General features: G+C 42.0%; 1 protein-coding gene across 2 annotated transcripts in view; it reads left to right on the top strand.

Annotated features, from left to right (window-relative positions):
• The window catches only part of phf21b (PHD finger protein 21B), a 106,332-nt gene that overhangs the window by 31,561 nt on the left and 49,602 nt on the right, over positions 1-25,169 (top strand). For both annotated transcript variants that reach the window (XM_052030789.1, XM_052030790.1), the window contains 2 exons: positions 5,210-5,467; positions 22,295-22,387. In XM_052030789.1, coding sequence (XP_051886749.1) covers positions 5,210-5,467; positions 22,295-22,387 — 351 coding nt within the window. The remainder of the gene's footprint in view (positions 1-5,209; positions 5,468-22,294; positions 22,388-25,169) is intronic.

The following is a 25,169-nucleotide window of genomic DNA, read 5'->3' as shown; positions in this document are numbered from 1 at the left end:
GCAGAGCTGAGATTGCAATTAGAACAGCCATGATCTTGTTGAACAGCAAAGTAGGCTTGAAGGGTTGAGTGGCTTACTCCTTGTTTGTGTTTATTGATTTGTTTAACTGCACCGAACGGCTCTGTTGGTGGCAAGCACAAATTCCCATGGATTCCAGAGTAGAGGGAAAAACACCCTAATGGTAATCAAAATATTGTTGAGCCTTGAGACAAATGTACAGGATTGAAGGAGATGTTGCTACTTTTTTGCACTGAAGGGAATTTGAGCATTCAATGCTTATGAAATCCAAATGTGGAAACTCCTTGTCCAGAGTTTGTGAGTGATTTGGTGGTACAGGTTAGCAGTCTAGACATTCTAAGTACAGAAATACTTCAGCTTGAAATTGTTTCATAACATTGAGGTAATGAAGATATTTCCAGGATGATACACATTTCCCAGCAAAGTTGCACGTTTTTTCCAGAAATGTCTTTTTTATTCTCCAGTATTTCCAAAATTCTGTTTGCTAAGTTAACGTGGGTGAAGAACGCAATCTAACTTTGTGAGATGAGTTATGACTTCATTCCCAAAAAAGCAGTGCTTTGCCATTTTAACAGTATGATTGTGATACTCCTCAAAACCAGCAGTAAAAGTCTTAGCTCTTCAGAAACATATTGTTTATAAATTTGTTTTTACTTTAAATGAATTTATACTTGATGAAGAAGACTTGTGTGGTGTCAATTTTCAGTGTCATACAATTATATAGAAGAAAATAATTTTAAAATGTCTTCACTTATATAGATGTACTGAAATTTTGCATGCTGTTTTTAGAACAGCCAAGTGTCAAAGGACAACTTGGGAGCATCCTTGTGGACCCCTTCGGTGACCCTATTGCAACCAGCATTTTTAGTCTGGTGTACACTCTCCTAAGGTTTTACAGTTATGTTCTAGTTTCTAATTATGGACCAATCTATATAATTCTGATTCAGCAGTCACTCAAGCTCTTAGATAAGGCTGTCCTCGTTAAAAATAGGAGCCATTCTGAATTTGGCTCAATCCTCTCAATCTCTTGCTTCATATCAATGCAACTTAAAATTTCAGGTGAATGACTTAATAACAAATTGATTTATGCAGCATTCTCTGTGCATTTTTGGTGATTCTTAATGTATAAAATGGGTAAAGAAAGCATTTTATAAATAAAGGAACCAATTGGATATGAGAGGCAGGAGATTTTGAGAAGATCTGTTAAAAGAACAAGGATCAGTTTGTTTAGGATTTGACTTTCAGTGAATCTGGGGTAGTGATTGTATGTCAAAATTAATAGATGAAATTAAAGTGAATTGTATATAATTTTAATGCAAGCTATAAAACTGTGTCTGTGTGGAGAATGGTCTAATGAGAAAGGAAAACTATAGTACTCCTCTTTTGTTTGAAGTTAAATATCTTCACATTAATGAGCATCATATGAGAGTTGAAAGGTTTGTTTCTACGCCAGCCTGTCAGAGTATTTGATGTTGAATAACAGTTGCAGTAAAAGTAATTAATGCTATAGTAATTATTAGTGATACACTGATTGGAAATGAATGAAAATAATTATAGCTAGGATGACCATTTAACATATTTATTTCTCCATTCCAGCATACATTTGTTTCTACATTGACTACAGTGTTTTCACTTCCAAAGTGTCTCAGTCTATTTTGTGCATTGATCATTTAATTTAAAGTAAGGTTTAAAGGAAACTGGGCCCTTTATTAAAAATTTGATTCCTTGAGCCTATTCTCTAATTTTCACTTAATTAAGTGGAAAAGATAAGCTTTTATTATCTTTTCATTTTAGAAAGGTCAAAAAGATGACCTATAAATGCCACCTTACTGGCACGAGCTGATCAAGTTTTTCGAGTTTCTAATGAACTCAGACCTCAATACAAGAGTGGAGTGCTTGTTTTTCCTCAAAGCCACATTTCCTCACATTGAACTCCATTTGTTTTTCTCTGATCTATCAGAGTTCCCAAGTAAATTCCTGCTCCCATTGATTTCATTTATAAACTAGGTATGACAACTCTGGTTTCTTTTGCTGGTACAGTCAGAAAGTAGTGCATACTGTGGTATGTGAATTGGTGTAAAATAGAAACGGCATCCTTGCCTAATAACAAATAGGTGCTTTATTTGCAAAATGTATTTTGAATATTTCTTTTGAATGGTTAGGAAAGTAATAATGGAAAAGCAAAGGGATTGGAATGTTGCTAAACACAAATCACTAAAAACCAATGCAAATCATATTAAGCACAAAACAAGGTTATATATTAAGATTTTTTTTTCTTAGCAAGTCCTTAACGTGTGGGAATATTTATGATTCCAGCAGATTGCAGATTCACTGCAAGCACAAGTATCTTCAACCAGGTTGGATATGACTTTTCCAAAAGCAACTTTTATGCTAATAGCAAAAAAAAACAAACTGCTGGAGGGACTCAGTGGGTCGAGCAGCATCTGTGTCTAACTTGCAGCCCACTGTCAAATTAATTTGGGCTATTTCTGACGCCCCTCTCCACTTTCTTGATCTCTGTCTCCATCTCAGGAGACAAACCATCCAATGACATTTACTAAAGACCCACTGACTCCCATAGCTACCTAGACGACACCCTGTCTCTTGTAAGGATGCCATTCTGGGCTCTCAGTTTCTCCATGTCTGCCGCATCTGTTATTAAGATGAGGCTTTCTGTTTTAGGACGTCTGAAATGTCCTCCTTTTTCAGGAAACCTAGCTTTCCCTCTTCTGTGGTTGGTGGAGCCCTTGCCTGCATCTTTTCCATTTCCTGAACTTCTACTCTCACCCCACCTACGCCCAGCAGAACAGAGGTAGAATCCCTTGGACCTTACCTTTCACCCTGCCAGCCTGATTTGATTGATTGCAAGTCTGAAATTCTCGAGTTCGAACTGTCTAGTCCCTAACCCCCTTTTTCCCTATTGACACATTTGTTCTTAATATGTGACTTTCTGACAAATTATAGGAATAGGCATATTAAATGGCAGAGCAGACTTGAAGCTGTATATCCTACTAGTGCTTCTATTTCCATGGTTTTTATTATGAAGGTAAGGTATCTAAACTTGGTTTGTATTCCTTTTAGTTTGGAAAACTGAGGGGTGATTTATGAAGGTATTTAAAATATAGAATATATTTAGAGAGACCATTCCCTCTGGTTGCCATCCAAATCAAGAGACCCAATCTTAAAATTACAGCTAAACCATGTTGGAATGATATTAGAAACCATTTGTTCTCATAAAGGATGAGGAATTTTTTTTGTGCTTTCTCCCAAAAGGTAGTCTCAATTGAAAATTTAAGACTGAACATAATTCTCTTTATCTTGAGTGTGTATGGAGGAATGTAGAGGACATGCCAATTAAACAACTTTGAAGTACAGATTATTCATGACCTAACAGAATGGCAGAACAGTCTCTGGGACTGGCCGGGTCTGGGTTTTATTCCTATGGATACTTCATTTTAATATACTTCTATTTAATGGCTTTGTATTTCAGTGGATTTGTCAAGTGATTACTTTTAATTTAAACCTACATTAAGTAAGTTTATCCACATACTTAACAATGATTTTCTATACTTGAACAACATATAGTCAAAATTCATAGAATATCAGCCTCAACATGATACCCAACTCAATCAAGTAAAATGAAAAATATTTTCACTCATCTGCTGGAATGATTAAGAATTTTATTTGGGGTGAGGGGTGAGAGATGCTTTGCAGGGAGTTTGTATGCTAAAAGAAAAATTTATATTTGTTGCTAAATTCAAATTTAAAATTGAACTGATTGCAAAGCAATAAGAATTAATCCATTTTTCAAATAAAAGCACACTATAAACTATATTTTAAAATATAATTTTTTGAAAATTCATGGGAAGTTTCCTTGATTTGTATTTTTAAAAAAACTGATTTCATTAAATGAATTGGTAAAGCATACTAATCAGAAGCTTTAGTCTTTCCTAAAGAACAAGAGACTTTGTTCTTTGCTAAAGAACTAGCATGTATACATTGCTCTATTCCTGTAATATTATGTGTTGAAAATGAAACTTGCTTTCTTTTCAGAGGGACCTGGTTCCATGAGGGGCAGCTTAAGTTGTGTTATAGATAGAAACAAAGGCTGCTAATTGATGTTCTTTAATGTGTTTCTGCAATTTAACTTCCCCACAGCCTTGCCAAGGTGTTTGAGAGGGGGGAAAAAACTTTTTATTCTGAAAACTTAAAATTGCTATCAAATCACCCTAACTTTCCATATTGCAAAGAATAGACAAGTATTGAAGCCTCTAACATTGTAATCACTGGAGCCACAGTAACATTCTGGGGCATTTGCATTGCATTCCTTACAAGGTGAAATGTTTTCTTTCTTGGGTGCAGTGCTCAGCTTTATTGCAAAGTCTGACCAGGACTTTCTATATTTATTGTTCAACTTCCTTTTAGATTCTAGTCCTTCTGTTAAACAAGCTAGGAGGTTGGTTAATCATTTTAATTTTTGTTTGAATCACTGCTGCATATTATAATCTGTTTTCATATATTTTATTCTCCTATTTCCATATGACATAGGAAGCCTTTTGATCCAATGAGTCTGTGGTGGCTCTGAGCATTCCCATCAGCCCCATTCTCCCACTAATTTCCTATCAATGTGTTTTTTCCCATTGTATGCCTCTCAAATCCCTCCGATTCTTCTATCATCCACCTACACTAGGAGCAATTTACAGTAGTCTTTTAACTTACCAGTTTATCTTTGGGGAATATGAGGAGAAAGCCAGAGTATCCAGATGAATCCCATGTGATCATGGGGGACATGCAAGCTCTACAAGGATTTCACCGGAGGTCAGGATCAAGTGCTAGTCACTGTGCCACCTGTATATCATTTGGACCTCTATTAATGTCAAGTACTGTCTGTTATTATATTTTTCATTTTCTATCCCTATAGCTGAGTGAAGACTGATTGGGCTCTAAATGTGTCCCTTTATTTTGGTGGCATTAAGTTAACTGTATTGTCTTGGTCAAATTTCTGCAATAAGTCTTCTTTAAAAAAAAAGTTCTATTGTTCCTTTTATTTGGCTGTAATAAATCCAGAAGAGAGATTTTGTGTAACCTTAGTAAAATTCATGTAAACTAATGTAAACGTTTTTCCTTTATTTTCATTTGTTGAATGTACATAATTGAATTTTAAAAAAACTGAAACTTTGTTCTTTTTCAGAAGCTTGCAGTGAGAAGTTGTTCTGTTGGGAGTACCAAACCTATTTCACTCATTAAGGCACCTAACCAGAGCATAGCAATTTCAGTGGTGCCATCGAAGAATCCCATCACCATGGTTACTGCACACATTAATGGACAGAAGACAGCTAGTACAGATCCTCCACAGATGGCCCCTATCAACCTCCAAACAACAAGTAAACTGGCAGGGAGCAATTTGAATTCCACTGGAAGGAGGGTTCCAGAAACATCAAACTCACAGGTAGATGCTGATAGGCACTGAACAGTTAAATGTGTGCTCAAAATACTTGTGCAGAAGTAGTGCAAGATATCTAGGTTGGTTGTAAAAGTGATGATTTAAAGCATCAGGTCAATTTTTATAAAGATATAGTTTGTGATACACAGATAAATCGATTCTATGTTTAAAAACTTTTAATTCTCTATAGTCTTCTGTGTCTTATGAAAGTTTTTCCATTACACATTCAGAAGGGCTATACAATTTTTAATGAAGCCTTTTTTCTTAAATAAGATGTCATGTATAAGAAACTTGGGTAGTGCCTTGTAAACTATTCCATTTAATCCTCTCAGCACAGTCTTGAAGCATTTTTAAAAAAAATCTTTGTTAAACAGCTGTTTCATCCCATTTTCAAGTCTTGTTTGTGCTGGATTTGCGCTTTATGAAACGGGATACGTAGATTATATTTTGACTTTATGTAGAAGATAAAACAAAATGTGAGGCAAGTTTTTTTTTACACAGAGAATGATAGGTGCCTGTAATATGTTGTTGGGGTGGTGGTAGAATTGGATACAATAGCAATGTTTAAGAGTGTGGCGACTCACCGTCTAGTCGGGCGAACCGGCGTCGGAGCGACGAGGCCCAAGATGGCGGCGGGCCTCGTCTTTCCGAGCGACGGGGAGAACCCGCGCGCGGGAAAGTCCTGATGACGTAGGACTTATGTCATTGCCGGTTTTTTGGGCGGGAGTTTTCTCCCTTAAAGGGCCCGCGCAAGGCGGGGAAAAAAACCAGTTCTGTTTGGCAATCCTCCGAGTGAGTCTTGTTTTATTCCGCGGTAGCAACCGCTACATTGGTGACCCCGACGGTCCAAACGGCTTTTGGACCTGCGAAATGGACGACAGCGCAGCAGCCAACGCAGTGGCCCTCAAGCTGCCCACCTTTTGGACACTTCGGCCCAGCGTCTGGTTTGACCAGGCCGAAGCGCAATTCCACCTTCGGCAGATCACCTCCGACTCCACGAAGTACTACCATGTGGTTAGCTCTCTGGACCAGGAGACAGCCGCCCAGGTTGGAGACTTCATTCAGTCGCCTCCGGAGGAAGATAAGTACCCGGCTTTCAAAGACCTTTTGATCCGGACCTTCGGCCTCTCCCGTCGTGAGCGCGCCGCCCGCCTGCTTCATCTGGATGGCCTGGGGGACAGATCCCCATCCGCCCTAATGAATGAGATGCTGGCATTGGCCGAGGGACACAAGCCATGCCTGATGTTCGAACAGGCCTTCCTCGAACAGCTCCCCGATGACATCCACTTGTTGTTAGCTGACGCCGACTTCAGCAACCCCCGTGAGGTGGCCGCCCGGGCAGATGTCCTGTGGAGGGCCAAGCGCGAGAGCGGTTCGTCCGTCAGTCAAATCACCAGGCCGCGAGCCCAACGCTCGCCTCGCCCAGCCCCAGCAACGGAGCAGCCACGCCCCAGGAACGCAGACGACGACACGGGTGACTAGCTGTGCTTCTACCATCAGAGGTGGGGTGCGGAGGCCCGTCGATGCCGCCCACCCTGCAAGTTTCAGGGAAACGCCAGGGCCAGCCGCCGCTGATGGCTACGGCGGCTGGCCGCCGACAGAGCCTCCTCTTCGTTCAGGACAAGAAATCTGGACAGCATTTCCTCGTTGATACTGGAGCGGAGGTCAGTATTTTGCCCCCGACAGGCCGCGACACTCGTGACAGGCCACCAGGTCCTCTACTCAATGCCGCCAACGGTACAACGATACGGTCTTTTGGCACCCGTACCCTTCAATTACACTTTGGCGGCAGCCGTTTTACCTGGACCTTTACCCTTGCCACCGTCGCCCGACCACTCCTAGGAGCCGATTTCCTTCGGGCCCACAACCTGTTAGTCGACCTGCGAAGGAAGCGGTTAGTTCACTCTAGCACTCTCCGGACCTATCCCCTGGGAGAAATCAGCCCCGCGCCTGGACTCCATTTCCCTTTCTGGCGACGATTTCACCAAGCTCCTAGCCGAATTCCCATCGATTTTGGCACCTTTGTTTACAAATTCTAGGCCCACACATGGGGTACGACACCACATCATTACCACAGGGCCACCCCTTCATGCCCGAGCACGGCGATTACCTCCAGACAAGCTCTGCCTGGCAAAGGAAGAGTTCCGTCACATGGAGGAGCTGGGGATTGTTCGCAGGTCAGACAGCCCCTGGGCCTCCCCCCTGCACATGGTCCCCAAAGCCACCGGAGGGTGGAGGCCCTGCGGCGACTACCGCAGGCTGAATGACGCCACCACCCCGGACCGCTATCCCATCCCTCACATCCAGGACTTCGCAGCGAACTTACACGGGGCCCGCATCTTTTCCAAAGTGGACCTCGTTAGGGGATACAACCAAATCCCGGTCCATCCGGATGACGTCCCCAAAACTGCGATTATCACCCCATTCGGCCTGTTCGAATTCCTTCGGATGCCGTTCGGCCTTAAGAACGCCGCGCAGACCTTCCAGCGGCTGATGGACGCGGTAGGCCGAGACCTGGACTTCGTGTTCATTTACTTGGACGACATACTGATCGCCAGCCGTAACCGCCAGGAACACCTTTCCCACCTCCGCCAGCTGTATTCCCGCCTCTGCGATTTCGGCCTCACGATTAACCCGTCCAAGTGCCAATTCGGACTTGACTCTATCAATTTCCTTGGCCACAAAATCACCAGCGACGGGGCAACACCCCTACCCGCCAAGGTGGATGCTATCCGCCATTTTGCCCGCCCCAACACAGTCAAAGGCCTACAGGAATTCCTTGGGATGGTCAACTTTTACCATCGTTTCATCCCTGCAGCAGCCCGTATCATGCGCCCTCTGTTCTCGCTGCTGGCTGGTAAGGGCAAGGACATCATCTGGACTGACGAGGCTGCGGCTGCTTTCGTTAAGGCCAAAGACGCCCTGGCAGACGCCACGATGCTGGTACACCCCAGGACTGACGTCCTGACTGCCCTCACGGTAGACACGTCCAACACCGCGGTGGGTGGAGTACTGGAACAGCTACTCGAAGGCCACTGGCAACCCTTGGCATTTTTCAGCAAACACCTTAGACCGCCCGAACTGAAGTACAGCGCTTTTGATCGGGAACTTCTAGCGCTGTATCTGGCGGTCCGGCATTTCCGATACTTTCTAGAAGGCAGGCCTTTCACCGCTTTCACCGATCATAAGCCTCTGTCCTTTGCCTTCTCCAAAGTCTCCGATCCCTGGTCAGCTCGTCAGCAGAGACAATTATCCTACATTTCCGAGTTCACAACTGACATCCAACATGTCTCCGGAAAGGATAATGTTGATGCTGATGCACTTTCCAGACCAACCATCCACAACCTATCCTTGGGTGTCGACTACACGGCCCTGGCTGACGCACAGCAAGCCGACGACGAACTGCCCAGCTACAGAACCGCAGTCTCGGGTCTACAGCTCCGAGATTTCTTGGTTGGTCCAGGTCAGCGGACCCTACTTTGCGACGTTGCGACTGGTCAGCCCCGCCCTATAGTCCCTGCAGCCTGGCGGAGACGCGTTTTTGACTCGGTACATGGGTTGGCGCACCCGTCCATCAGATCTACTGTCCGACTGGTCGCCAGCAAGTTTGTCTGGCATGGCCTACGCAAACAGGTCAGTGAGTGGGCCAGGACTTGTCCGCACTGCCAGATGTCAAAAATCCAGCGACACACCAAGGTCCCACCACAGCAGTTCGAGCCTACCCGTAGGAGGTTCGACCACATACACGTCGACCTCGTGGGCCCTCTGCCGGTTTCAAGAGGAGCCCGGTATCTCCTTACTATCGTGGACCGGTTCACGAGGTGGCCTGAGGCAACCCCCCGACTGACATCACAACTGATTCCTGCGCCCGAGCCCTGCTCACAACTTGGGTCTCACGTTTTGGCGTTCCGGCCCACATCACTTCAGACAGAGGCACCCAATTCACTTCCAGTCTCTGGGCTGCATTAGCGAACCTGCTAGGGACGCAGCTGCACACCACCACGGCCTACCATTCTCAATCAAACGGGTTGGTGGAACGTTTTCACCGCCATCTAAAATCGGCCTTGATGGCCCGCCTGAAGGGTCCTAACTGGGTTGACGAGCTGCCTTGGGTCCTGCTCGGCATACGCACTGCCCCCAAAGAAGGCTCCGGCAGTCGGGTCGCGCGGTGGCGGAGCGACGAGGCCCAAGATGGCGGCGGGCCTCGTCTTTCCGAGCGACGGGGAGAACCCGCGCGCGGGAAAGTCCTGATGACGTAGGACTTACGTCATTGCCGGTTTTTTGGGCGGGAGTTTTCTCCCTTAAAGGGCCCGCGCAAGGCGGGAAAAAAAACCAGTTCTGTTTGGCAATCCTCCGAGTAGAGTCTTGTTTTATTCCGCGGTAGCAACCGCTACAAGAGGCATTTAAACGGATACATGAACAGCAGGAAATGGAGCGATACACACCATGTGCTGGCCAATGGGATTACTTTAGATTGGCTTCATGGTCGGTGCAGGAATGGCGTGCCAAAGGGTCTGATCCTTTGTATTGTTCTCTGTTCTGTTCAGACAAACTTTGTATCTGAAAGAGTCACTATTACCAATGAGATATTGTTGCTGCAATGAAGTCACTTGTTTTAGCAAGAGAATGAAGTATATTACATTATTCCAAAGGTAAAACAATGTGTTGATTCATAAAAACGAGTGAGGGGGAGGAGTAGACCAGTGTATTATTTGTTTTTATCTTTCTTATTTTAAAACTTAGGAAGTGATTGTCCAAGAAATAACAGTTGTAGCTTGTATTCAGAGGCACTTTTTAATTATAGGAAAACAGAAACTTCAAAATGAAGAGGGATAGAACACACCAAGATCAGATGAGAAAGATTTATTTTATCCACTTTTTAGAATGTGGATGCTGCTGGCAAAGCCCATCCCCACTTTCCCATGACGAGGTGGTGATAGTGGTGGTGAGCCTTCACTTTGAACTGCTTCAGTTATTTTGGTGAAGGTACTTGCCCGGTGCTGTTAGAGGAAGTTCCAAAATTTAGACTCTATCAATGAAGGAGTGGTGTATGACTTGGAGGGAAAAGTGTAAGGTGATGGGGGTGGGGTGGGAAGAGGGGTGCTGGTTATGTAGACTGCATTGTCTTGGGTATTGTCAAGCTTGTTGATAGAGTTGCACTTGTCGCAGCAAGTGGAGAATATTTCATCAGACTCCTGATGTGTAGATGGAGAAACAGCTTTGGTGTGTCAGGAAGCGAGTTACTTGCTGTGGAATACCTAGCCTATGACCTGCTTTAATATCTATGGTATTATGTGTCCTTGAAGTCCAACTTGGCTGATACCTGTAAGAGACTCTTGTCAAGAAGAACCAGGACAGATTTAATAGAATGTCCAATGGATCAAGGATATAATCAATCACAAGCATATTGGATTGGAAACTCCAGCTTTCCTCAAGGGAAAAGAAACAGCTTTAGAGGCACCTTCAGGCAGAGGTCCAATGGAAGATCTGGAATTAAAGAGCTGATGTTGGATTGAAAGAGCACAAGAGGATCAGCAACTTGCTGTCAGCCATGGGTTATTAAGTGCTACGAAAACCATTTTGGCTCAAGACTGCATTTGACTGAGACCCAGGAATGGGAGTGAATTCATTAAGGGCACAGGCGCCCAACGCCTGCTGGAAGGAATACTCCAAAGACCTCTTCAACTATGACTATTACTAGTTAAGAGCACTTTTTGTTTCTTTTATATTTTTTAAAAAAAAGGCAAATAAGGGAATTAGGTAAATAAGTTGCGTTCTATGCACACGGGAAAGATAGCATCACCTGTGAAGTGCTTGGGTGGGGATCGAGCTAAAGTCAGTTTTGCAGAAGTGATGTGCACAGGTTACAAATGAAGCTATTGGAGAGTAATCAGATAAAAAAACTTTGGAAAGATGTGTAGATTAAGAAGAGTTTGGGAAATAACAGAGAGGAATGGAATGGCAGATAGCTGGCAAGATAATTTCAATAGTCAGGGAATCCATGAAAGAAAGTTGTTGGGGTAAAAAGGATTCCTACTGCTGTTAGTTTTCAGCTGATAATGTCCCATTGATGCAGTGTTGTTCTGAAAATCAGAAATGCTTTTCTGTGCCTGGGGATTCTATCCTCAACATGCTATTAAGAGTATGAATTTGGAGCATGGAGATGGCCTCTGCAAATAGAAATGCAGAGACTTTACTTTTCTCAGTCGCAAGGGCTGGCATAAAGGAATTGAAGTAGGTGGACAAGAGGCCAAAGAATGTCCAAAATCAGAATTGGGTAGCTAACCCCAGCAATAATTGAAGGCTGTACAAGTTAATGTATAGGATTCTTTTTCAAAAACTTGAATGGAGTAGTTTCAAAGTTATATATTGATTGAAAATGCTACCAGAAATCATGCCAATCGGAAATATCACTTGTGATCGAATGTGTGTGAATAGTTGAGATCTTTTTAATGAGTGAATATGTATTTATGGGTTGACGTTTCCATCAGTTTTGCTGGTTTAAGTTAAAAGTATGTATCAGTCTACAATTTTTTTTCAAAAGAATAGCTTTAAGTTCAAGAATGGGTTATTTGAAATTCACCTTTTGGTGTGTCGTAGAGTTGTACAGCATAGAGACATGGCCTTCGGCTCACTGTCTATTCTGACCATCATTTTATCTATACTAATCCCACTTGCCTACATTAATTCTATATCTCTCTATGCCTTGCTTATTCAGGTATCTGTCCAGATGCCTCTTAAATGTGGTTACTGTTTTTGCCTCCACCACCTCCTCTGCCAGGTCATTCCAGATAACAACTACTCAGTGTGAAAAATTTACCCCTCAGATTCAATTTAAACCTCCTCTTCACCTTAAACCTATGCCCTCTAATTTTAGAAACCCCTACCATGGGAAACAGACTCTAGCTACCTACCTTATGCCCCTCAGTTTTATATTTCTCTATCATGTGATCTCTGAGCCGCCTTTGCTCTAGCCTATCCATTCTCTCCTTTAACTCGAGCCCTCCAGTCCAGGCAACATCCTCTTGAATCTCTTTTGCACTCTTCCTAGCGCTACCACACTTTTTCTATAGTAAGTAGCAACTGTAACTGCACACAATATTCCAAGCAGGGCCTAACCAATTCTTTGTACAACTGTAACAAAGTCCCAACTCTTGTAGTCTGTCAGAAATTATTCAGTGAAGCCAGATGACAGTGATTGGGTCTATGCTCTCTGGACACTTTCTGCTTTTATCAGATTTCCAGCATTCATGATTTTCATTTGCTATAGTGTGTGCTGGAATTTAGGAGAAAGAGAAGGGACTTGAGTGAAACATCAAAGATTCCGGGGGGGTTCTCCACAGGGTGAATGTGAAGAGGAGATTTGTTCTTTTGGGAGTATCTAGGAAAATAAAAAGTCACCCTTGAAACTATCTTCCTCCAAAGAGTGGTGAAAGCAGCCTTTAAAAAGGTTTACGGCCGAGGTTGTTAGTTAGTTGATGATGTAGTGGAGTGAAATTTTACAGTGGGAAGATGGTAATGCTGAGTCAGATCAGCTAGTGGTCTATTCCTGCTTCTAATTTGTATGTTAAATATCCCCAAAGTATGAGCCTCCACGGTTCTCTTGGGTAGAGAATTCTCAAGGTTCACTTCACTCTGCGTGAGGTAATTACTTGTTGCCTCACTCCTGAATGGTCTCCCTTTTAATTTTGAGACTGTAACCCCTGGTTTGAGGCATCCTGGTCAAGTTAAACCTTGTCCCTACCTCTACATGGTCAAGGCCATAAGAATTTTGGGTTTTAATAACATCATCACTTATTCTTTTAAACTCTAAAGAGCATGGACTCAGTCACTTCATCTGGCCTTATTGAGTAATTCACCCCCATCCCAGGAACCATTCTGGTTAATCTACTTTGCACTCCTATTGCAAGCATGTCATTCTGTGGGAAGGGAGACTAGAAGTGCGCAATATTCTAAGGGCCCTTTATACTTTCAATAAGATGTTTTTATTCTTTGTGCTTAAAACCCTCTAGTCATAAAGGCCAGCATACCACTTGCAATCCTAACCATTGCTGATAACTTGAATTCCTCATGACTTGTGGCATTATGGCCCCTCTGAATGTGAACACCTCTCAATCTCTCGTTTGAGAAAAAACCTCATTTTCTATTTTTTCCAGCGAAGTATCCAACTAAACTTTTTTTTGCATTATATTCCACATTGTTGTCATCCATCCATGTCCTCCTGCAAACTGTTTGCTGTATCCTCACGGCGAGCACTGCCACCCAGCTTTGTATCATCAGCAAAATTGGATTTATTACTCTTGGTCCCCTCATCCAAATCATTGATTGTGATTAGCTGGGGCTCCAGCACTTACCCTTGCAGCAATCTACTAATCACAGCCTCTCAACCAAAAAGACGACCTTATTCTTACATTCTGTCTGTTGTCTGATAACCAATCCTCAATCCATGTCAGTGTTTTATCCCCAATCACATGTGCTCTATTTTTGTTTAACAGCCTCTTGTATGGCACATTTTATTGAAAGCCTTCTGACAATTGAAATAAATCACATCCATTAGTTCCTCCTTACCTATTCTGATAGTTAACATCCCATCTGTGGTTATCATTATGGGATTTTGGAATTTGAGGACTGTCCCCATTTTATATTTAATTTACTTTTGGATTTCCAGAGTTGTCAGTGTTTTGCTTGTATATCATCAGAATAATACCTTTAATAAATTCTAAGAAAAAATCATTCAAGCAAGGATGACGTTACCTGGGTTTTGAAGGATTGAGAGTTGATTTGATTGAAGTTTGCAAGAAAATGGCTTCTTTCCACCTATCCTAGATCAACTGCTTGGGGACTCTCAGGGCTGACTATTAGAGCCAAACCTTTTTGAAATGAGATTAGGAAACACTTCAACATACTCAGAGCAAGTAGTGATTACTGCTGGTTAGTTGTTGTTTTGGTATTTGGAAATACTTTTTTGTTAACCAGAGAGAGTGACTAGATTTTGTTTACAATGACATCAGAGTCGTTGGCATTTGCTGTCATAATTCCATGAAAAGATACAATTTTCAAGATTTTTGCTGGTATGCAGTGCAACAAGAAATTCTCAGTTTCTTAGTTCCCTTAGTTCCCCTTTAATCCCACATGCTCTCATTTTCTGAATGTACTTATGGTATTTTTTAATCAGAATGCCTTTTGGATGTTCATATAAACAAATCTCAAATAGCATCACAATCCTGTTACTCTTGTAAATACCTCAGTCACATTATTTGGGTATTGTTTTCCTTCAAAAGAACTATGCTGACTAGAACAGAACCGTACAGCACAGGAGGAGGCCTTTTGGCCCAAGATGTGCCGAACTAATTAAACTAGATGCCAAACTAAACTATTCTTTTCTGCCTACACGATATCCAAAATCCTCCATTCTTTGCATATTCATGTGCTTATTTAAGAGCCTCTTAAACATCTCAATTGCACTTGTCTCCACTACACCCCCTGGCAGCACATTCCAGGCACCCACCACGCTTTGTGTATCTAAAGAAACTTGCCCCCCACAGCTCCTTTGAACTTACCCCTCTGAACTTAAATGCATGCCCTCTAGTATTTGACATTTCAACCCAAGGAAAAAGATACTGGCTGTCTATCTATGCCTCTCAATCTTATAAACTTCTATCAGGTCTCCCCTCAGCTTTAGCTGGTTCAGAGAAAATAACCCAAGTTTGTCCAACCTCCTTATAGCACATGCCCTCCAATCCAGGCAGCATCCTGGTAAACCTCTTCTGCACCCTCTCCAAAGCCTCCACATCCTTCCAATAATGGGGCAACCAGAATTGAATGCAATAGTCCAGATGTGGCCTAACCAGAGTTTTATAAAGCTGCAACACAACTTCCTGACTCTTGAACTCATTGTCTTGACTTAAAACAAAAGGCAAGCATGCCAGTGCTGCCTTTACCACCCTATCAACCTGTGCAGCCAGTTTCAGGGAGCTATGGACTTGGACCCCAAGATCCCTCTGCTCATCAACACTGTTAAGGGTCATGCCATTAACTGTGTATTTTCCCTTTTACATTTGATCTCCCAAAGTGCAACACCCCTCACACCTGGTTGAATTAAACTCCATCTGCCATTTCTCTGCCCATATCTGCAGCTGATCTATATCCCACTGTGTCCTTTGGCAATCTTCTACACTATTCACAATGCCACCAATTTTTGTATCACCTGCAAACATTAACCCAACCATCCATGTTTTCATCCAAATCATATATCACAAACAGCAGAGGTCCCAGTATGGATTCCTGCAGAACCTCACTACTCATGGACCTCTAGCCAGAATAAGTCCCATCGAACACTACTCTCTGCCTTCTATGGGCCAATTCTGAATCCAAGCATCCAAGTCACTGTGGATCCCATGTATCTCAATCTTCTGGTTGAACATACTATGAGGGACCTTGTCAACTGCTTTACTAAAATCCATGTAGACAACATCACAGCTGTACCTTCATCGATCACCTCACAAAACTTGATCTATTCCTCACAAGTCAAGTTACTCGAGCAGGGAATAAATTTGATGCTCACTTGCTTCATTGGGGGGGGGAGGGGTGGGTAGTGAATAAAGCTGGTAACAAGTTGGCAATAAAGGCATTTGTCCTTTAGCTTCTGGTACTGAAGGGTTGTTTCAGAGCTTCTGCTGTTGTTATCCTTGTCTCCTTCAGGATGGTGGGCTAAATCATATCTGCTGCAGTATGATTATGTGAATTTCCACTATAAATTGTGGGAGGAATTGTTGCAATATTGGATTCCCTTACTGTATTTGAGCAGTCCAATATTAGAGTGCAGTCAGGAAGCTAACTATAAACAGCTGGATGCAACTTTGGGATTTCGATGCACATGTGCATAAATGGCATTGCAGAAGTGCCTCTTAGAGTAATATCAATGAATACCAGCAGTTTTACATGAGACTTTGGAAAATTCTGGACTGCTATAACTGTAGTATGGCATCTACAGACCCTGCAGGAATTAAAAGCATAATGGAACTTGGTTTGTGAGGTTTCTGAAGCAGCAGAATGCTTTGGAGCAGGAGTCACGGAAAAGCTATTGAAACCTGCTCACTGCAGTGATGCAACATGAGTAACTGCTTGCTCACTACTAGTTTTAAACAACATTGATTGTAGAGTTTAAGGAATATTTATTTTCAGAATGCAGTTACTTACAGTACCTAGATCATGCAGTTCATAGATGACTCAGTTCCTTGTAGTGACACCTGTACATTTAAAGAAAAATAAATGGATCATGATCCACCAAATTATTCTGAAAAGATGGTTACACAACTACTTTCCTCTTATTAACAAATAATCCAAATTGGCCTTGCCATTCCTTTCCTTGGCTCTTTACTAGTTTATGAAAGAATTTTGTTTCCTCTTGCTACCTCCTAATCTTTTCTCGTACTGTCATTCTCTTACAGTTCAAGAAACCTGGTGAAAATATATTATACCTGACAATTGTGAGGCACCCTTTTGAGTTTACTGTTAATTTCTCTCTTAACCTCTGTTGGTCAGCCATGAAGGTCTTAAGATTCCCAGTCTGGATCTAGGAATGCTGCTTGCCTCTGAAGAAAGTCTTTCTGTAGGCATTTTAGGAATTCTTTACCCTTGCTCATTCTTTTAACTCTGCCATCTTAGAGTAACTGATGTCTTCTACTATCATTCTATTTTTTATTTCTTGAAATTTCTCCTCCACTTTGAACCACTAGCTCCTTTTGTCCTTTTAACAGCTCAATTTACTATCCTTAAATCAAGCAATATCACAGTTTAGTTTGGGCCTTTATGGCAGATTTGGGTTAAATATTGTCACATCTTTAGCAGATTTGAAGAGCATAATAATTCTTGCTGAAGTATTCTTTCCTGAAAAACTAGATTTGAATTTTGTGTAAAATTGCCTGTGATTTGTAAAACATTTGAATTGTTTAAAGTATCCCTCAGTGAATTATGCATTGCTATAAAAATCTGCTTCATCCTGAAAATATTCTGTACATTTCTGTTGCGTGTGCTTTTGTGCATCATTGGTTTGAGCCCTGACCACATTAACAAGAAATTTCAAACCCCATTCTTGCATGAATTGGCTTAACTCAAAAGGAATTTGGTTGTTTGATTCCAGCTGCCAGACTCTTCATTCTGCATCCTCAGATATGGTTTTTCACATCACCAGTTTACGCTTTCCACAAACTAATGAATTTGATCCATCATTATACTGAAATCTATCGCAATTTATATTTTATACCAAGAAGGATTCTAGCAATGTATTTTTTCCTCATCCATTGAACTTCATGGTGAATAAACTGTAAATGATGATCAGTCAGTTTGGAAGTGAAACCATGTGATGCAAATGATGTATTTAAATTCCACAAGATGCAATAAGTTCCAGCTCCCATCAGCGAGCATTAGCCCAATCACTTTGAGCAAAATACCTTTATTTTTGCTGGGACCTTTTCTGTAGACGAGAACACAGTTGCCTCCAGTCAAAGTGCTGCCCTGCTGCTGGAGGAAGGGTTCTTCTGTCTGTCTGGGCAGCTGTACCTGTGGATGGATTAGATGGCGGAGGAGTTGGCTTGATGACACCAAGACTTGTGTGCGTTCTGACGGCACGTCCCAAACTACCAAGAAGGACAAGAGCTTCAGGCACATGGGAACACCATAACCGCAAGTTCTCCACATTGCACACCATTTTTGGATGTGTATCCTTCATTCTTGCTGGGTTTAAATCCTGGAACTCCATCTCTGACAGTACTGTGAGAGTACCTTTGCGAGAAGGATTACAGTAGTGCGAGAAGGATTACAGTAGTTCAAGAAAGTGGCTCAGCGTCATGCAACGTAGACCCTGATTCCCTGATCACTTTTTTAACTAGCTACACTCAGTCCTTCCCATAGCTCCAGTTCTCTGCCACTTACTTCTCTACCTTGACATGTAGATTCCTGAAAGTGAATAAATAAAAAGAAACTTGCTTCAGTAATATGGGGGAAATGTAAAACTTTCTTGGACCTATGTCATTGCAATTAAGATGCAGTGAAAATTATTAAAAACCTGAGGGTATTACACCATTTGGAGTTTTCACATTTGAAGGGAATCGATATAGTAGATTCAAAGTGCCTGTAAACTAGGTCATTCTCAAGGTCAGACACTAAGTTGAAGGGAACCTGTCATTCCATTAAATAAGTGTTTTCCCAAGGTTAACAGAAAAGTCCAGAATAAATGTAACTTTAGAAGACTGCAGTTATGAAGCAAACAGTTTGGAAATTGAGCTAATTTTTTTTTAGTGCACAATTTCATTTTCCCTAGCACTATTATTAATAATGCTAGGGAAAATGACTAATGATAAATTGACATGGATTTTTCTTTCTTTTATTGCGACATGTTATAAAACAAATTTTGAAATTTATTAAAATCTTGTTCTGCTTTGGTTCCAGTTTTGGTCCAGAGATAATCACTGACCAATGCTGTAAGGAAGAAGATGTTTGAGGATAGAGATAAAAGTAGTCTGGGACTGGGGTTATTTGAAAGGGAGGTGAGGGGATAGAAATGTTAGAGTCGGGCTGGATTGGAGGCGTAGGATAGAGTGGGACAATGCCAGGAATGTTAAGGGTTGGGACTCGGGCCTTTTGTCATTTGGCAGCAGGATCACGGTGCCGGGGCTGTACTGAAGTGGTGAGTTGTTTATAAGGGTCTCTATCCAATCCGTTTTTGTGTAGGGGTTGTTACAGGAGTGTCCAATCTGGGACAACTTTGCCTAATTTCTTTCTTTGCCCGCATAAATACATTGAGTCATAATTGCAGGGGTGGAGCAGGCTTGAAGAGACGAATGGTTTACCCTTTTTCTAAGTTTCTAAAGGAGTGTTGTACTTGATTATCTAGGAAATTATGCCAACATGAAATGGTGAATCACTTCAGGAAGTTCCTAGTCCAGGTTGTAAAATGTTGAGATCTGGAAATCTTCTTACAGTCATATAGCACAGAATCAGCCCTTTCATACCACCACGTCCATGCTGACCGTCAAGTACCTATTTATACTAATTCCATTTACCAGGATTTAGTCTATCTTTCTGGAGGTGTGTCAAAAACGGGTTGATAGAAAGAGTTAATGATATTCAAACAACCACAGTGCTGCGACTGGAGCAACTGATTAAAACTGAACATCTTAACCCAGTGGTGCAATTGCAAACTTGCTGATTCAGGGTGGGAATTGATATAAAGAGACATGCTGCACAAGCAGTATTTCTGCACACACTGTAGCAACTGAATGGGAGAACAGTCTGTCTGTCACAGTTCACAATCCTATCCCATGGAAGTTCCCAACGTCAGTCAGCACTATCCCTGAGAGCAGCACAACTGGCAAAGCCATGTCTGGCTAGTCAGGGATCTGTTGTAATTGTTAAGGTTTGGGTATATGGAAAGAAAGGTTTGAGGGAATGTTTGGTCAGAATCTTAATTTTGCCTTCACACTCGCAGTTTTCCATTGTTATGTTAATCTGCTGAGGCTCCAAACAGCTTATTTGATCAATGAACAGCACTAAAATATCTTTGCTGTCTTGGCGAAGGGATAGGTATCTTCCTCTACCTGTGGCAATCTATTCCTGCAGTTAAATTACTGTTGACCTTTACTTGAGCATGATCAATTTGCAGTTTGCCAAAGAAGAGTTGTGCGTGATTGAATTTATAGATTATTGTTATTTGCTATCCATGATAGTAAAAATGAGTGCAGTAGCTGGAATAAGAGGAAAAAAAACCTTTTTATATTAAATTGTGCAAAGCTGTGGCTAGATGATTGGATGTTTTTCCACTTAGAACCGAACAGTACAGCCAGGAGCAGGCCCTTTGGCCCGTGATATCTGTGCTGACCATGATGCCAATTGAAACTAGCCCATCTGCCTGCACAGGATTGATATCCTTCCATTCCCTTCATGTTCATGTGTTTGTCTAAATGCCTCTTAAATGCTATTATTGTATCTGCTTCCACCACCATTCCTGGCTGTCCATTCCAGGCACCTACCACTCTCTATGTGTGGGGGAAAAAAACTTGCCCCGCACATCTCCCTCCACATTTCTACCCTGAGAGAGACTCTGACTATCTACTCTATCTATGCCTCTCATAATATTATAAACTTCTATCAGGTCTCTCCTCGGCCTCTGATAATCCAGAGAAGAAAAAACCCAAGTCTGTCCAACCTCTTCTTAAAGCTCATACTTTAATGTAGGCAGCATCCCAGTGAATGTCCTGTACTCTTAGACGAGCTTTTTCATATGTTGTTATAAGTTTTTAGGTTGATATACAATGAAGATTATATATTTCATGATCTGATACAAATAAAATTCTTTTTTAAGTCATTATCATTGTAATTTAGGAAGCATACAGCTGCAAGGAACTTTGGTAATATATTTTTTAATGACGTTACTTGAAGGTAAATGACTACAATGGCAGTAACTCTGCTGTTTAAAGTATTGTGGAATTTTTTTTGATGTCCACTTGAGTTTTTGTTTTGCATCGTGTTGTGAAAATATCACCTTATGTCTAGCATACCTTGAATGCTGTACTGAAGGGACAGAGTAAATTGCTTGTATGTCTTAGGAGGGGTCAAACTAACAGCTTTCTGGCCCTGAGGTCAGAGTGCTAGCACTGAGTCAAGACTGTCTTTACCTTTCGTTGTCTTGGTGAAGTAGCCAGCATAATCAAAGACCCCACCCACCCGGGACATTCTCTCTTCTCTCCCCTTCCATCGGGTAGAAGATACAGGAGCCTGAAGGCACGTACCACCAGAGTTAAGGACAGCTTCTATCCCACTGTGATAAGACTATTGAACGGTTCCCTTGTACAATGAGATGGACTATGACCTCACGATCTACCTTGTTGTGACCTTGCACCTTATTGCACTGCACTTTCTCTGTAGCTGTGACACTTTACTCTACTGTTATTGTTTTTACCTGTACTACATCAATGCACTCTGTACTAACTCAATGTAACTGCACTGTGTAATGAATTGACCTGTATGATCGGTTTGTGAGACAAGCTTTTCATTGTACCTCGGTACAAGTGATAATAATAAACCAATGCCGATACCAAGACTGATGTCAAGGTTAATGAAAGATACATTCCCAATTTGAATCAGATTTGCAGAAAGGTTCAAATTTGGCAGAGGACAAAGGTGACTTGTTGCTTTGAAGTGCTGTTCAACTTCTGATGATAGAGATCATGGCTATCACTTTAGCATTCATTGATGAAATATTTAAATAAATTGGATACTGCGTAAACTTTTTATTCCACCTTGTTCAAAATGCTCTTATGTCAAGTACACTTACTGTACCAGCCATTTTTTTTCTTGCTGATATGAATGAAAATACCATCTGGCAGTGAATTAGATTTATGGCTATTCAAATTACCAATTAGTGCTAACTTCAGAACAGATCTTACAGATAAGTGGGAGCCTTGGAAATGCGGGATACCAACTAATCCTCCTGAATTAACTGTCCATTTAATCCATGTTGACAAATAACTACAATGTACATTTTGCAATATCTAAGGATGAATATATTTAAAGCTTTTTGGCAGTGAAAATTCCTGTGGAATGAAATATTCATATTTTGTGTTTTTTTTAAATGTAATATTTCCCTTTGTTTCTTGAATAAGATTTATTTTCCCCCATGTAAGATCATTAATGGTTGAATTGTTGATGTACCATGTTTTATTGTGTCGTAATTCAGATTCTGTCAAAATTTGTTTTGCATATTTGGAAGGCAACCTGCAAACAAATACTGATCTTAAGGAGAAGTTATATTATGATTTTTTTTTCCTTCTACAGACACTGGGAACTATTACTGCAGTGCCCATCAAGGTCCCCCAGGTCAGCTCATTGCAGAGGTTGGCAGGCCAAGGACCAGCAGTGCTACCTCAGGTAAATAGTGTAATATTTTTGAATGCTGAATGATAATTCCCTTTTTGCTGATACCGTCAGTGTTCTTGGGTGTTCCTTGGGGATCAAGGATGACTTGCTTCCACTTTAGTTTTATGGGTCCCTACGTCTGTCATAGGTGAGCCAGGAGATGCTTGAAGGCTAGGTAGATGACATTTATTCAGTTTTCTGAATCTGGATGTTATTGGCAAGGTCAGCATTAATTACCTATCCCTAATTGCACTTAAGAAGGTGGTGGTGAGCCACTACCTTGAACCACTGGTGAAAGTTCTCCCACATTGCGGTTGGGTAAGGAGTTCCAGGATGTGGATCTAGTGATATATTTCCAAATCAGGATGAATTATATTCAAGGAGTTACTTAATCCTGGATGACATTGAGCTGCTTGAGTTGTTGCAGCAACATTCATCCAGAATGTTGGAGAGTATTCAGTCATGCTTGTGATTTGTGCATTGTAGATGGTGGAAAGGCTTTGGGATGTCAGGAGATGAGTTACTTGCATTCCCACCCCGTCACTTGTAAGGATGCTATTCCCTTCTTGGTTCCTCTGCCTCCACTGCATCTGCTCTCACGATGAGGCTTTCCATTCCAGGATATCTGAGATGTCCTTTTTTTTTCAGTAAACGGGGTTTCCCTTCCACTTTCAAAGCAGCCCTCAACCTCATCTCCTCCATTTCCCGTACATCTGTGCGGTCAGTGCAGCCTCCTACATTGGTGGTCCCGACGCAGATTGTATGACCACTTTGTCAAGCACCTTTGCTCCATCCGCTGCAACAGTCAGGATCTCCCGGTGGCCAGCCACTTCAATTCCACTTTCCATTCCCATGCTGACATGTCTATCCATAGCTTCCTCTACTGCCACTTTGAGGCCACACGCAGGTTGGAGGAGCAATACCTCATGTTCTGTCTCGGTAGTCTTCAACCTGACAGCATCAATACCGATTTTTCTCTAACTTCTGGTAACCGCTCCCTTCTGTTTTTCTCCCCATCCTTTTTAACACTACTTTGTTTTCCCTCATTCCTGTGGCCTCTTCACACCTTCTCTTTCCCCCTCCCTCTCCTTAACGACCTGCCCATCACCTCTGTCTGGTTCCCCACCTCCTTCCCTTTTATTCCATGGTCTACTGTCTTCTCTTATTCGATTCCTTCTTTGGCTCTTCACATATCACCTCCTAGCTTCTCACATCATTCTCTTTCATCTTCCCCTTCTCACCTGGACTCGCCCATCACCTGCCAGCTTGTGCTCCTCCCTCTCCCCACACTTTTTTATTCTGGCTTCTGCCCTCTTCCTTTCTAGTCCTGACGAAGGGTCTCAACCCAAAACATCAGTTATTTATTTCCCTCCTTAGATGCTGCTTAACCTTCTGAGTTCCTCCAGCATTTTGTGTGAGTTACTTGCATTTGTGTTTCTGGTCAGTGGAGATCCTGAGGATTTTGATGATGGGGGACTTAGTACTGGTAATATCATTGAATGACAAAGTAGGTGGTTGCACTCTCTTGTTGGTGATTTGTCATTGCCTGCCACTCTTTTAGTGCAAATGCTACTTGTCAGGTATTACCCATGCTTCAGTGTTCAATACATCTTCATGCATGCAGGTATGGAGTGCTTCATTTGCTGAGGAATTCAATGGAACTGAACATTGTGCAATCACTGAATATCCCTTCTTCTGACCTTACAATGGAAGAAAGGTCGTTGGTAAAGCAGCTGGAGATGGTTGGGCTTAGGACGGTGCCTTGATGAGCTCCTGAAGTAATAGCCAGGGGCTGAGATGATTGACCTTCAGCAACAGCAAAAATCTTTGGGTGTGGTATTACTCTAGTCACGAGTGTTTTTCCTCTTTATGACCATGAATTAAACTTATACCAGGGCTTCTTGATGCCATACTCAGACAAATGTTGTCTTGATGTCAAGAGCAGTCAGTTGCTCTTCCCTCTGGAATTCAGCACGTCCATGTTTTGGCCAGGGGTGTGAGTTCTGGAGCCAAGTGTCCCGATGAAACTTGAACTGTGCATTGGTGAGCAAGTTATAGGTGAGCATGTGCCACTTGGTAGCACTGTTGATGACACCTTTCATCACATGCTGATTGAGAGTAGACTGATTAGGGTGGCAGTTTGCCATCTTAGTTTTCTTTTGCTCTTTGTGGACATGACGTATGTGGGAAATTTTTCACAATGTTGTGAAGGTGCTAGTGTTGTAATCATATAGGAACAGCTTGGCTAGAGTTGTAACTGGTTCTGGAGCTCAGGTCTTCAGTACCAAGCTAGGGCATTTTCTGGTCTCAGGGCCTATACTGTGTCCAGCTGTTTCTCAGCTTTGTGTGAAGTGAATCAAGTTGGCTGGAAACTGATTTTCAATGATAGCGTGGATCTCAAGGAACATGAAATGGATCATCTATTCAACATTTACGGCTTTTTTTTAGCCTGCATGTAACTCTGAGTTGCACCTTATATTTTGGTATGCCTTCAGTACGTATTGAAGCAAGGTTGATCCCCTGGCTTGATAGTGATGGGTGAAGAATATTTTAGTTCATGAGGTTACATATGCATATTTTTACTGCCAAATCCTTTTGAGTTTATCCCATTTAACACAATTGCAGTGCTAAATAAGACAGTGGAGGATGTCATCATTGTGAAGATACGATTTTTTATCTGCAAGAACTGTGTGGTGGTCACGTGTCATTGCTACCATGTCAAGGTACATCAACTATTTGCGTGTGAAACCCTTTCAATGCAAATAAGTTGGTGGTGACTTAAACTGTGACCTTT

The sequence above is a fragment of the Pristis pectinata genome, chromosome 15, assembly GCF_009764475.1.
Source record: "Pristis pectinata isolate sPriPec2 chromosome 15, sPriPec2.1.pri, whole genome shotgun sequence".
Classification (NCBI taxonomy): domain Eukaryota; kingdom Metazoa; phylum Chordata; class Chondrichthyes; order Rhinopristiformes; family Pristidae; genus Pristis; species Pristis pectinata.
This window is presented reverse-complemented; position numbering and strand designations above follow the sequence as displayed.